Below are 14,941 nucleotides of genomic sequence, written 5' to 3' on the forward strand. Positions count from 1 at the left end.
GTTACAGATCTGCAACTGTACAGTGCCACATACTCTGGCCTAGAGTATGACCGTATGACTATCGTGGGCTGATCCATGTATATGATAAGCTGGGACATCGAGACAAAGTCTCAGAGTACATTATCCTACTCACCAAGTGTTTGTGTTACAGATCTGCAACTGTACAGTGCCACATACTCTGGCCTAGAGTATGACCGTATGACTATCGTGGGCTGATCCATGTATATGATAAGCTGGGACATCGAGACAAAGTCTCAGAGTACATGATCCTACTCACCAAGTGTTTGTGTTACAGATCTGCAACTGTACAGTGCCACATACTCTGGCCTAGAGTATGACTATCGTGGGCTGATCCATATATATGATAACCTGGGACATCGAGACAAAGTCTCAGGGTACATGATCCTACTCACCAAGTGTTTGTGTTATAGATCTGCAACTGTACAGTGCAACATACTGTATGACTATCGATCGGCTGATCCATGTATATGATAAGCTGGGACATCGAGACAAAGTCTCAGAGTACATTATCCTACTCACCAAGTGTTTGTGTTACAGATCTGCAACTGTACAGTGCCACATACTCTGGCCTAGAGTATGACCGTATGACTATCGTGGGCTGATCCATGTATATGATAAGCTGGGACATCGAGACAAAGTCTCAGAGTACATTATCCTACTCACCAAGTGTTTGTGTTACAGATCTGCAACTGTACAGTGCCACAAACTCTGGCCTAGAGTATGACCGTATGACTATCGTGGGCTGATCCATGTATATGATAAGCTGGGACATCGAGACAAAGTCTCAGAGTACATGATCCTACTCACCAAGTGTTTGTGTTACAGATCTGCAACTGTACAGTGCCACATACTCTGGCCTAGAGTATGACTATCGAGGGCTGATCCATGTATATGATAAGCTGGGACATCGAGACAAAGTTTCAGAGTACATGGTCCTTCTTACCAAGTGGAAGGAGCTACGCGAATGCCTTGCTCTTAGAGAGACCTCACCTCTAGTACTAGAAGAAGGACCTAAAACCCTGGCTTATATCAAACAGCTTGTTGCCTGAACACTTCTTAATGGATATTTCCTACTTTTTAAAAACTTGACAAGATTTTGTGAAGACTTAAAAGATACTGCCTCTGTCTAACCACACATTAAGTTGTAGTTTATATTTGTGGTATTATAGCAGTTCAATGTAATGATATATAATAATTTTTTAACTTTATGATGTTGATATTTGTTACATAATTTCATATTTTTTATTTGAGTTTAAGAAAGTTTTATGAGTAAATAGTTAGGCATTTTAAACTTGTCGATTAACAGCATTAGATTCATGGGATATCACAATGAACTCGGTATGATCTATAAAAAAGAAATATTTATTGAGTTTACGCTGATTTTATTTTGTTTTCTCATTTTAAAAACTAGTTTCTTTTGAACCAAGCAACTTAATATTTTGGATCAATCTTAAATGTTAGACCAGCCTATTGGAAAGAGATATTTTTTAATATTCCTTTTAACCCATTGGCCTACGCATATTATAGGCCCTGTTGAACCCTTGGAAATCCTATTAATTTCTAGGATTTTGCAGGCTTTTGCATTAACACTTATATCTCTCTTATTTTGCATCAGAATTCTTTCAAACTTTGGAAACATGTCAAGCTAATATCAAAATATAAAAATTAGATTTTTTTAAAAATTTTTTTAAAAATTTAATTATAATTAATTAATTAATTAATTAATTAATTAGTAATTAAATCATCAATTTATTTTTTTTTATTTTTTTTTAATTTTTTTATCATTTAGTATTTAGTTACAAATAAGAATTTGTTTTGTTATAATTTTACATAAGATAAATAAGTCCTCAAAAAATTAAATAGTAACAAGACGTTATGGACTTAGCGCAGTCTGTAACTTAGGCTTCGGTTAGGCCTACCTAGACACCACATAGAAAAGATCACCTTAGAAGTTTACCATTTCAAAATAAGGATACTTATAATAATAGGCTAAATGCGGGCCTGGTAAAATAATAAATATAATAAAAATAATAAATGGAAAACACGTACCTTTATAATATTATCCAATATGTAGGCCTTCACTTCATAAATTTCATGTAAGTTAGGTCTCTTCACACTTCACAAACAATATACCTAACTAAATTTCTTTTGACTGGGCATGATTGCTTTTTACAACTACACTATATACACTATTTACACTTGTCCCTCAACTCTTAGTAGTTCACTAAGGTGTGGTATGCCTCAAAGCAGCCGTCGATGTGAAGCGGCACCACACACTTGCTGCACTGGATCCTCACTTCTCTTCTGAGCCCTTTTGAGGAACATACAAGGCACCTTTTAGTTGGCATCGGTTTGGAAGGTGTAGCTGGTATGGTCATTGGGAAATGAAGTCGTCCCTGGAGTCGCATTGGGTTACTTGTCGATGGTCTTCCAGGTGATGTCCTCGGTCGTAGCCGGATTGATTGAGTGATTTGTTCAGCCAGATTTGTTTTGTACTCAGAGAAGTGCTGCTTACTTTTGCCAGATAGCTTTTTGTAAACTACAAAAGAGTTGAACATAGAAACCTCAAAAAGGTAGAAAAAAATCTTCACATAACCCTTCACATACCTTCTCATCACTGGGTTGTAAGACAATACTTGGTCCTGGCGGTCAACTGCAAGCATGCCCTGATTGTATTCAATAATCTGCTTAGGTTTCATGATTGTAGTAGCAGGTTTGTCCCTTGTAGGCCTTGACATTTTCCCTGTTGACGTAAAGTCGATGTCAGAATGTTTGGAGCTAATCGTGTTCACAGCCTTCCGGTCCATCCACCTAACCACAAGGAGACCTTCCGCACTTCTACGCTGTGCTTCTCCTTTTTCCAAGGGCTCCTTCATATCACCTGGCATATTCTTTCTATTGGGTCTCACGGTACCAATTGCGTATGTGTTCCGTTCAAGCAGGTTCACAAACAATCTTGGTGATGAATACCAATTATCGATATGCATTATGTAGCCTTTATCTAAAAACGGCTCTGTGAGTTGCAAAACTATCTGTTCACTAACTAGTTGACCCTTGGGAAGACTCTTTTTGCCCGTATAAATTTCAAAGGCAGAGCAATAGCCTGTTGATGACTCACATAGTTTGTAAATTTTTATACCAAACCTAGCCCTCTTACTTCTGTTGAATTGTATGTAAGAGAGTCTGCCTCTGAATTTCATCAAACTCTCGTCTACAGAGATATCTCTGTCCGGGGTGTAGTTTTGTAAAAACTTGTTTGACATGTAGTCAATTACAGGTCTGATTTTTTTCAGTTTATCAGTAGGCCGACTAGTTGCTTCATTTGAAAAATGAATAAAACGCATGATCATTTGAAATCTTCGAAACGGCATTATTTCAGAAAATATCTGAGTTTCAATTACTTTCCTTTTGCTCCAATAAGACTGCAAAGTTGGCTTTTTTACCACACTCATTAGAATAAATAAGGAAAAAAATGCCTTTATTTCATCAGTCTCACAGTCAAACCAATTAGAATCATCTTTTAGTTTTTTCCGGTTTGGATCTGCAAAACATTTTGCAGCATAATTATTTGTCTCTATGGCAATCCGCTCAAAGAAATCATCGCCTAGATACTCAGAAAAAACATCTAATTCGGAATCTAGGAGCTGCGATTGTGCAATATTTACTCCTACTTTGTCACCGTAAAATACAATATTTTTTGGCTCATTGGGAGCATCTTCCCACGCCATAGGCTCCTCTAAAAAACCAATTTCTCCACTTACCACCTTTTCAATAATTTCCTCAATAGAGTCCATTGGTATATTGCCATCTCCACGAACAACATTTTCAATGGTTTCAAGAACCAAATCCACCGGTAGATCGTCAGGTTCGTCAACAGCCTCTTCGTTTTCGTCAGATTCCGTCTCACTATCGTTCTCACTTTCATTCTCACTTTCAAACATTCGTTCATTGACATCTTCATTCGTTTCACTATCAATTTCACTCAACAAATAACTATCATCATCAATAAAACGATCTATTTCACTCAAACGTAAACAATCCCGACCCGCCATTCTGTAAACAAACACAGCAGAAAGCTGAGAGCAACAGGTTGCCAAGAAATCAATATTTACTCGCACTAAAAACAGGCCTACCAACCCGAAAACTGAAATACTAATTCATTTCAACTAAAAACAGGCCGTGGTAAAGCAGTTTGCCTGATTAGTGCTGCTATCTAGCATTGAAACGGACAACTACTTGGTGCGCGGTCGCTACTCGTCATTGTATTACTAGGGACCGCGGCGTCACGGCGGTTAGCGACCGTCAAAGTAGGCCAATGGGTTAAGTTGTTTTTACAAAAAAACTAACTAATGGATAAAAAACTTTAAAAAAATTAATGCTTGTAGGTTTGGCTAACATTTTTTATATAGATATACAAATATTTGTTCATTACTTTGGTGAATATTGTTGTATAAAAATGTAATATTAAGAAGATAACAAAATGAGGTATGTATATACAACACCTGCACAAGGGTTAGTTTGTTATACTGTGCCATTAAAAGGCCTGTGTTCTGTAAATATGTATTCAATTATAAATATCCTTGCTTTCAATTAAGATTTTGGTCATCTGCAATGCAAAATTTCTACTAACAAAAATTATATGAAAGTGCTGTAGTCAAATGGTTTGTTACTCAAAGGTTTCCAAATAGGTAAACAAGAAATCAATTAGATTGCATTGTATACTTCGTTCACAATATTTAGGCGGTTTGAGGGGAAGTTCCCCCACCACTTTAAAAAAAATTTAATGTATGTTTCTTAATCAGCTGTTGAGCTATTAATTTAAAGGTAAGGGTCAAGTGGAAGTGATAGATTTCATCCCCTAAAACTGCATAAATATTGTGAACGAAGTATAAATTAACATGGCCAACACAAAAAATACTAAACTTGTCCATAAATAAATGTCTCCGCTGAGTTCCCCTTATGACCCTCGCCATTTTCTTTACTTCATCTATTACGATTTTAGCCAATTCCCACCCTGTCCTGTGATGCAATGATAAGTCTTGTCATACTAGCAAAAGAATATGTGAAGGAAAATCAACGCTCCCTTTCGCTTGGGTCCAGTGATTGTATCTCTGTGGCCTAAGGCATCAACAGCTATTAGAGTCGATAGTCAGTTGACTGATGTGAATAAAGTAAAATCTTTAGAAATTAAAAACACATTTAAAGTGTAGGGAAAGTTTGGAGGTGATTGTAAATCTCTACAGGCTGCTTTTTAGTGTTCATCGTTCTTGTATGAGGCTAAAATCAGGGAAGTTTTACATATAGATCGCAGTGTGACTGATTGCTACAGTGATAGGGGACGACACTACCAAGACTACCAAGGAACACAGCAAACCCTACAAGTCTGAAACAAGTTGATCAGCAAGCAAAGTTCTCTTAACTTTAATCACAATCTTGATGGAAACTAATGAACACACTGCCGGCCTTGTTGAGGAAATTTTTGACCTTCTGAAATAACCTTAACCACTTATGCCCATTTTGTATGCCTAAACTCTTTTCAGCATACACATCAGTTAATCTACAACTGACAAGTGGGGTCCCAATAGGGGTGGACCCCCCACAGAAATCTAAGTGTGGAATGCAATTTATCATGTGGCTTGAGCATCGGTTTACCCTCACATTGTTTTAAGCTACTATGACAAACTAATCATCACATGGGGTTGTGGGAGTGCTAAAATAGTAGTAGTGTATGAAGTATCGAAACTGCATAGCCTTGGTCTCAGATTTGAATTAGCTCGCTTAGGAGCTTCATAGACACCTTAATTTACGGGCAACCCTTTATAACGAATAATACTGCCACTAACTGGTCTTACCTAGGGTTGTTTAAACATCTTGTGGTATAGACATGATTGGCCTTCATAGAGTGAGCTACAAACACATAGCCTACTCTGGCTGAGCCAGTTCATCAATTGTGAACAAATTTTATACTATTATTATAATTATTATATGAAAAACAGTAAATAAGATGGTACTACGTTTTATGTTTTTGTTTTCTAATTCACTTTTAATTTCTAAAATTTTGTAACAACAAACAATTGAGATAGCAAAATTATTAAACATTTTTTGTTCATTTTGTCTTTAACCTTAATGTTACAGTATTAGTATTTATCCATTTGCAATGTTAATTGAACCTGACTGTAAAAAAATTATTAATTTGCACACAGCATTTTTTTTTTGTATTGTTATTGTTGATCTGCATAAAATAGTATGAGTTTCAAAAGTAACTGTAGCACAACTGAAATTTATTTTGCTGTGTTTTTGGTTGTTCATATAGTATGTAAAAGTGTAATAAAACTTTTGTGTTCATGCTTTAATCTTACTTGTGCTCTTTATTCCTTTACTTAAAAAAACGCCTCTTTATTCCACATCTGTCTCTAATAATATCTTGATTGAATTTCATAATCTGGTAATTTTTCAGTAACAACACATTGCGGCCCAACTTCTAAGGAATAGTATAGTACGTTACTAGTCCTGAAAATAAGTGTTTACCGGACGAGTGTGGTCGTTCCTGTGCGAGACGAAGTCGAGTACGGGATTATCATACGAGTCCGGTACACACATTTTGGACGAGTTACGTACGATAGTTTACGCCATACTACTAAATCTGTACAAATCCTTATATATTTCCATCAACTAAAGAACAAAAATCGCTAGTCATTACCTCTAAGAGAGGTTATGTTTTTGTTTATAACCATGCAATGCCACCTAAATACAGTATAATCAGCTGATTGGTGTCCGGTAAAACTCATTACAGTACAGTAGTACGCAATGAAACACCATTTGAATAAGCTGGCGGCAAACAGCTGTTTTCTGGACTAAATCCTTGCGTGGGAAGCTTGTCAAAATAATGTAGTATGGCGTAAACATTTTTACCTCATCAAACGTTCATCAAACTAGAGCAATTTGCCAAAGTGCTGTAGGTGCGTTTTACGGTATGTATTTTGTTTGAGTGTGCTGATTTGGACTAAATGTTTCTAAGAGAATGATTTTTATCAAAATCGTTTGGGCCATTTTTGAGAAAATCTGATTTTTCTGTTATTTTAGCGAATTTCCCTATAGGGAAGTAGCTACTGTATTACCGTAGGTGGCACGGTAAGACCTAGACCCGGGACCGATTTACTTTTTCATTTTGATGTCCCCAGAGGCCAAAAACACCATTCGTTCAAATTTTTATATATGTATATATTTATATATAGACATATATATATATATATATATAGACTTATATATATATATATATATATACGTCCGTGAACGCGATAACTTGAGTATTTTTTGTCCGATTTTGATGAAATTTGGTTTAAAGGTGTAAAGCAGGATAAGCTTGAATGAGTTCGCGAACCAGCACGATCGGACCATGGGAACGGGGCTTTACGGGGGGTTTTATGGGGTAAAAATTGGTTTTTCTCACTTTTGACCCTCAAAACACGAAATTTCCCGATTTCTCTTTAGACCTTTTTAAAGAGGTTAAAAAAACAAATAATTTAGTATATACAAAAGTATTTTTGTTCGATTATTAGTAACGGAGAAAATAAAAAAAATTGTAAATTTAAAATTCCCATGTTATTCTTATGGAGAATATTGTCAAATGTTGTAGTTTGCTTGTTTATGGATATATTTTGATCAAACTTGGCAAATTTTTGTTGTACTAAGCTATCAATATTTTACTCAAAAACACACTATTAGTTTCCTTGTAGCAGCAAACCTAGGTACTCGTTAAACCTAATGTTATTAAAATATATTTAACTGAAAATCAATTCAGACAAATGGAAATTCGCTTAGTCGGCAGGTTTGCTGCGGCGGGGGTATTATGGGTTTCTATGGAAAAATCATCATTAAAAATAAAAAATTTAAAAATGAAAAAAAAACCCTGGAGATGGATTAGTACCTACCTACCAAATTTCTTTGAAAATCGGACGACAGGTGTGGTCTGTAGTTCTGTAGACATTAACACACACACACACACAGACAGACATCACTTTGAAAACCACTTTTTGGGTTCAGTTCAGGGCGTATACCCGTATGCCAGACCCAGAGTAGTGAAAACAGGCCAATGACTCGGTCAAGACTAACAACCCTGCGGCCAGATGATGACAAATGCTATTTTACGCAGCTACTGTCATGCTCAGTCCAAGGTTGCCTACTGTTGTGGAAATTCGATTTAACACCATGCGTTCCAAAGCTTTGTATAGGTGACACAACAAGGAAACAGGACGGAATTTTCTTGCATCAGTTGGCTCCTTGCCCGGCTTCAGGACGGCTACTACTTTTGCCTTCCTCCATGTTTTTGGGATCTGCATGGATGTAATGCAGTCGTTCATGAGGTCCAAAACCCAGGTGACTGTCGCAGCACCAAAGTTCTTAATTTGCTCTGTTCTTATCTCATCAGGTCCAGCAGCCTTATTGTTTTTCAATTGCTGAATTGCAGTGTAGAGTTCATCAGCTGTAAAAGGGGTCTCCAAAGAATGCTGCTCATCTTCGACTTCCCTTTCGATCTTCATGTTCTTACTTTTTGAATGGTGTTTCCCATTAATGAGCAGCTGATGTGCAATCTGATCCGGCGTAACATTTGTCAGCGGGTTCTTCGGTGCAGTTGGGTCATTACTGAGATTTTTTAGCAGTTTCCAGGCACGCCTGCTGTTTTGCTTCATGTCTAGTGCCCCTATCAAATTGCTCCATCTTTCCTTTCTTGACTCGGTCAGGGTTGCAAGCAGTTCCTCGCCCGCCTCAAATGTATCGTCAGAAATAGGGTCTTCATTATAAAGCTCTTTATACCGCTCTAAGATGGGACGAGAGTCCCCTGTCAGGCCAGAAATATATTCCCTACGGCACCCTCTCGGGATGTGTTTCCTGGATATACTCTTGACAAGTGCTACAAAATCTTCATATGCCTTCCAACCCTTTGGCAGATTAGCAACGCCTATGTCTAGCTCTTCAGTAAATAGGTCCCATCTAGCTTTTTTGAAATTAAAACGTCTTTTGAAAGGAACAGATTGGGGGCTCACCACAGCGGTGACAAGAAAGGTAATTGCTCTGTGCTGTGTCCGAGGGAAAGGGTCTTCAACTAGCTTTACTGTTTGCTGTGCAACAAGGTCACTCACAAAGATGTTGTCTGGATTGTACCCCTTCCTCCACCTTCCACTGTTAAAAGATGCTGGTAACTTTGGATCATGTATGATCTTTAGATCGTTTCTTTCAGGCCAGGACTCAAGTTCTTCTCCATTCTCATCAGTTTGGCTGCAGCCCCATGTCGTACTGTGGCAGTTGAAATCTCCAATTACAAACTTATTCCTCTTTTCTCTAAAATTTGCAGGTTCAGCAAAACGGAAAGGCACATTTGGTGGTTTGTAGATGGACGTTACTGTACAGGACTGGAGTTCCACTGTCAGAATTTCTATGTCGCTATTACAAATCAATGCCACTGAAAGGATCGTTAAATCTGGCTTTGCAAATATTGCACTACCGTATTGTCCATGTGGTCTCTCTAGAATAAGTTTCATGCCATTAATTTTTGGCCTATGGTCCGTTATACTTCTATGAGTCTCTTGCATGACCAGGATGTCACAATTTCGTTTTTTACACAAGTCCGAAAGTAAAATTTCTTTGTTCGGTGAAAGCCCTTCAATATTTCAAGTTTAATTTATAAAATCATTTCTTAGGGGAGTCCCGCAGGGGAGTTGTCTGGGACCCATCTTGTTTACACTCTACACAGCCGACCTTACCACGTGTGTACGTCACTGTAATGTGCATGCATATGCAGATGACTGCCAGTTGCATTTTTCCTACCCAATCGGCTCATTCAACAGCGCCTTTGAGAATGCAAACATGGATCTTGAGAGAATAAGTGAGTGGTCAAGGAAGCACGTTGAATGTTGAAAAATGCACAGTGATCCACATTGGATCACCACCCATCGTAATCCAAAAAATCTGCGACGGTGAAGTGCATATTCAACTTGACAATGAAAAGCTTAGGGTTTGTGACACTGTCAGGACTTTGGGCGTGGTTCTTGACAGTGGTCTTACCTTCTCCAACCACATCACTTACGTTTCTCAAATTGTTTTGGGAAGGCTGCGAGGACTGTACAGATTCCGTTCGATTCTTCCAGAGACTGCAAAACTGAAGTTAGTTCAGTCTCTGGTGTTGTCAGTGATGTACTACTGCATTCCTGCATACGGAAACAGTATTTCCCGGGAGGATATGAACCGACTTAATAGGCTGCAAAACACCACAGTTCGTTTTGTCTACGGACTTCATAAGCGGGAACACATATCCTCTTTCCGGGATTCTGCTGGTCTGTTGCCAGCCGATGCTGTATGCAGAGTGCAAACTTGTTGTCTCATCCATCGGGTATTATCTCACAGAGAACCAAAATACCTGGTGGAGAGACTTGTGACACGTGGAGCAATTGCTCGACGGGGCACTAGGCAGGACACCCTCCTCCACTTTCCAAAAGTTAATTTGGAAATAGGGAGGAGGGGGTTCTCCTATTTTGGCCCAACCCTTTACAATGACCTCCCCTATCAGATCAAAAGCCTTTCGGCCTTAGCTTTCAAAAAAAAGGTTAAAATACATTGTAAAGCAGGCAGGTAATTTTTTGTTGATTTTTTATTCTTGTACATAATTTGTTTAGATATTTGACTTTTAAATGTTTAGTTTTAGTGATGTGAGTTATTCTGTAAACCAATATTGTATTGAGAAGCGCTCAAGAATAAAGGCATTTTGATTTGATTTGATTTGATTTGATATTGATTGAGGTTGTTATTAAAGTTGGCTTTGATAAAAGCCGTTTGCCGGTATTCATGGTTCTCGCTTGGTGTTCCGGTGTTGGAAGGATTAGCCGTTAAAGATAACGTTGCCCAGGGTACGCCCGATTGTGGTATGTGGTCAGCAATCTTCGGGGAGGCTCCTTCCGTGTACCCCACAAGAAATGTTGATTATATCGAACTGTTAGGTACGGAATCTATGAGTTGAGTCTTTTAAACTCATCGGAAATTATGATGACTTTTATTTGTTTTTAAATAACTACTTCTTTGCAATTGCTCGATTTGGAGCAACGTGTAAACTAGTATAATATTTTTACAAGTGTTTTTTGACGTATTTTTTGTGATTTCAGGGGAAAATGGTTTGGAAAGAAACTTTATGTTTTTAGGGTAAAAAATGGGAAAAACTTATATCCACCCCATAAAACCCCATTCCTATAGTCCGATCATGCTGGGTCACAAACTTGTTCGAATAAACATAGGTTTACACGTTTGTACCAAATTTCATCAAAATTTGATAATTTTTGTTCGATATTATCACACTTATGGACACACACACACATATGAATTTGAAGAATGGTGTTTTTTAACCTCTGGGGGCGTGAAAACGAAAAAGTAAATCAGTCCCGGATCCAGGTCTTAACCTATGGTAATACCTTATTAATAGCCTACTGGGACGGTGGCGACGTCCTGTAATCCAGCTACTAGGAGGTGAATTGTGGATATTTATAGGCATGCACTGTGGATACGATACTCCCTGGTGTGGATTAACGTCTGCACTAGTTAGTACTACGGCTCTCTGCAGTACAAGATCGCGCCATTCATCCTACACTCATCCTGCACTCATATTTGGGCTCAAATACCGTACGCAAATAGTTGCGTCCCCATCTTAAATAATTGATAATTAATACTATCCTAATAATTAGACCAATTCGTTAATACCAAGGCAAAAATGTGGTTCGGATTCCACTATAAACTGTAGGTCCCTTAGTTTAAATTAGCCTGTGTCTAAGTAGTATGTCGGCCTGTCACTAACAAGACAACAAGATCGCGCCACTCGCCACTCATCCTACACTCATCTCCATTCATACTTGGCTAAAAATACCTACTTTGTATGTTTGTCATTTCATTGAAAAGTATTAAAGTATTATTCCATGGAAAATTCGCTAAAAAGGTTGCATACAAATGGTAAAATCTACCCCTAAGAGTCCTTGGAGCCTACACGTTCTAAACTGATAAAACAATTAAAAAACTACAAAGACAATTTATAATATTTTAATGAACTAGATATTTAAATTACACTCACTTTTGGTACTAAACAAATATTTTGAGATGGTAAATAACTATTCAGTGGCTGTTTAAATCTAACGAAATTAACATTGCTATTATGGCGGGCAAATACAAGAAGGCCACCTTGACTTCCTTGGACTCCCTTGCAAAACAATTTAAAACTACAAAGGAAATTTCTAATCTCACAGTTTCCTAGACATTTAAATTATAATCACTTTGGTGTTCGAAAAAATATTTTTGGATGATAATAAAATCATTAGCAGCTGTTTGAAATTGAAATTATCCAAGATGGCTGCTAGCCTCCTTAAGTAAGAGTGAAACATTGAGTTGACGTCAACCTCAACCCCCCGTTCCTATAAATAGTCCGATCATGCTGGTTCGAGAACTCGTTCGAATACACACAGACACTGGTGTTTTGTAGGTTTACAGGTTTCTAAAAAAATTCATCAAAACTGGATAATTTTTACTTGATGTTATCACGGTAACGGACATATATAAACTGGTGTTTTTTGAATTGCTGTAAGTAAATGTCGTGGCCTTGTTTATGCACGCGTATTTAGTTGACTTTGATAATTGAAAAGGTTGCTTCATTTGGAAAGATTTATTTACAACTAGTTAGCCGCCCGTGCTCCGCCACGGGAATATTGTCAAATCAAATAAAATCAAATCAAAATCATGTTTATTTCAGTAAGTAAATACATTGTTACAATACTTTGCCAGTAAAAATTTCATAGTTATGCAATGATATAAATAAATAAAATAATATACTAACATAGTCATTAAATATAAAAAGCCTCTCACATGGGCTACTACCCGTGCGTGAGAGATTTCCGCTATCAGGAAATAATAATATTAGAAATTAAAAAAAAATAGATAAAATAAAAGACATAATTAACAAATACTGTTTATCTTTGTATTTTATTTAGGGACTGCTTTTTTATATGAAGTAGAACGGATAGTTGGGCATGTATAAACTATTTATGTTAATCAAACCAATAGTTTAACCAAATGAATGTTTTAAATTAATTCGAGTTACATTTGAAAAATAAATGGTGTATGAACTGCACAATACTGATAACCTAATAAGCTACTTATGTTATGGAGATAATTTGTTAATGCATATTCCTACATTCGTTGTTTTCTTGTTCATTACATTCGTTGTGCGGAATAAAGATAGTAATTTAAATCACGCATCAGCAGTTGGCCGCATTTCACGGATCTTTGACCCATTCTGCGAGTAACAGCTGCGTATACGTCGTATAGGCTATAATATAAAGTTGGGCATACTTTGGTTCAGTGTTAGAGGGTATTAACGAATCCGATGGTAAACGGAGCCCCGGATCTTAAAATTATATAGACTACCAGAATCTATATATTAATTTGAAACTGGTTTTCTTTGTGACAGCTAATTTGAGAGAACGGCTGGGCGAAGAAACTCGGTAGAGGTGTCTAAAGAAAGGTCTTGGTCTGTAGATGAGCCATCAAAAGAGAAACGTGGTAAATTCCCTTGGGGCTCTGCCCCAGTGGCCTTTAAATTCCCATCACATGTTATTCTTATGGGGGAAAAACGGGTTTTTGTCACAGCTAATTCCAGAGAACGGCTGGGCGTACAAACTTGGTAGGGGTCTCTAAAGAAAGGTCTTGGTCTGTAGATGAGCCATCAAAAGAGAAACATTGTAAATTCCCCTGGGGCTCTGCCCCAGTGGCCTTTAAATTCCCATCCCATGTTATTCTTATGGAGGAAAACGGGGTTTTTGTCACAGCTAATTTGAGAGAACGGCTGGGCGTAGAAACTTGGTAGGGGTCTCTAAAGAAAGGTCTTGGTCAGTAGATGAGCCATCAAAAGAGGAACGAAGTAAATTCCCTTGGGGCTCTGCCCCAGAGGCATTTAAAGTCCCCTCAGCAGATTTGTTTACATTATGACCATATGTATAATTTTACATTACTTTTTAATGAAACAGCTGTTAATATTTAAATTGTGTGATTTACTGAATTTGTCAAAATGAAGTGTTTGCAAAGGTTTTTTCTGATTTTAAAATCGATCTTCTTCTGCATCGTGTCATGTTATGCAATATAATGATGTAATGTTATAATGTGCAATCCAAATCAGTGGAAAATCCTAATATCACAGTAAATCTTAAAATTATTTCTTATGGAGTTAACTTATGTCTATTGTGTGGGTTGGTTTCTGCCTTTTTTTTACCACTTCTTGGAGATTGTACGTAGGTGTGTTGCACGTAGATGATATTCTTTGGCGTATTGCATCTGTAAACGATACTTGCGTTGGTGTAATTATTACAATGGAAAAAAGCGAGAAATCATGTCATGGACAATTTGATATAGGCCTACTAAAAAATAAAACTGAATTAGAAGAAATAGAAATAATGTGTTTTTTTTCATTTATAATCGTTATTATAGAGAACCTAATGGGGCTATGAGTGGGAAACATTTGTAGAAAACTCTAAAAAACAAGATCAGCTTTTGAAAAAAGATAAGATATTTACAAACAATTTTGATTATATCTAACTGTTGTGTACATCGTGAGTATTTCCATAATCTTTGACTCGACTTTTATAAAGTCATCGGAAATTATGACCCTTATTAAAATAACGCCTGTAATGTTTCGCAATTGCTCGAATTCGAGCTGACGTATATTCACTTATACAATTAAAAAGTACAACTTAGTAAAACGAAACTTGACTTTAATCATGTAAAAACTAACTGACTACACAAAGTAAACAATCTTGTTATTTGTATGTAACATATGGTAATAAATAATGTGAACTCTATACAGACCAAAAGCACGAACACTTCACCTTCTCGCCGAGAT

General features: G+C 37.1%; 2 protein-coding genes across 2 annotated transcripts in view; one reads left to right on the plus strand and one right to left on the minus strand.

The window, feature by feature from the left end:
* LOC128982894 (amyloid protein-binding protein 2-like) overlaps nt 1–1,501 on the plus strand; it is a 102,441-nt gene extending 100,940 nt beyond the window's left edge. The window contains exon 11 of the mRNA XM_054401950.1: nt 847–1,501. Coding sequence (XP_054257925.1) covers nt 847–1,070 — 224 coding nt within the window. The 3' untranslated portion in view covers nt 1,071–1,501. The remainder of the gene's footprint in view (nt 1–846) is intronic.
* Nucleotides 1,502–2,234: 733 nt separating this feature from the next.
* LOC128996495 (piggyBac transposable element-derived protein 4-like) lies at nt 2,235–4,073 on the minus strand. Its single transcript, XM_054421870.1, has one exon. It carries the CDS (start codon nt 4,071–4,073, stop codon nt 2,235–2,237), a length of 1,839 nt encoding a protein of 612 aa, XP_054277845.1.
* Between the last annotated feature and the right edge of the window lie 10,868 nt (nt 4,074–14,941).

Source organism: Macrosteles quadrilineatus, unplaced genomic scaffold (assembly GCF_028750875.1).
Source record: "Macrosteles quadrilineatus isolate MER2022 unplaced genomic scaffold, UCM_ALF_1.0 Scaffold_1__1_contigs__length_201487025, whole genome shotgun sequence".
NCBI lineage: Eukaryota > Metazoa > Arthropoda > Insecta > Hemiptera > Cicadellidae > Macrosteles > Macrosteles quadrilineatus.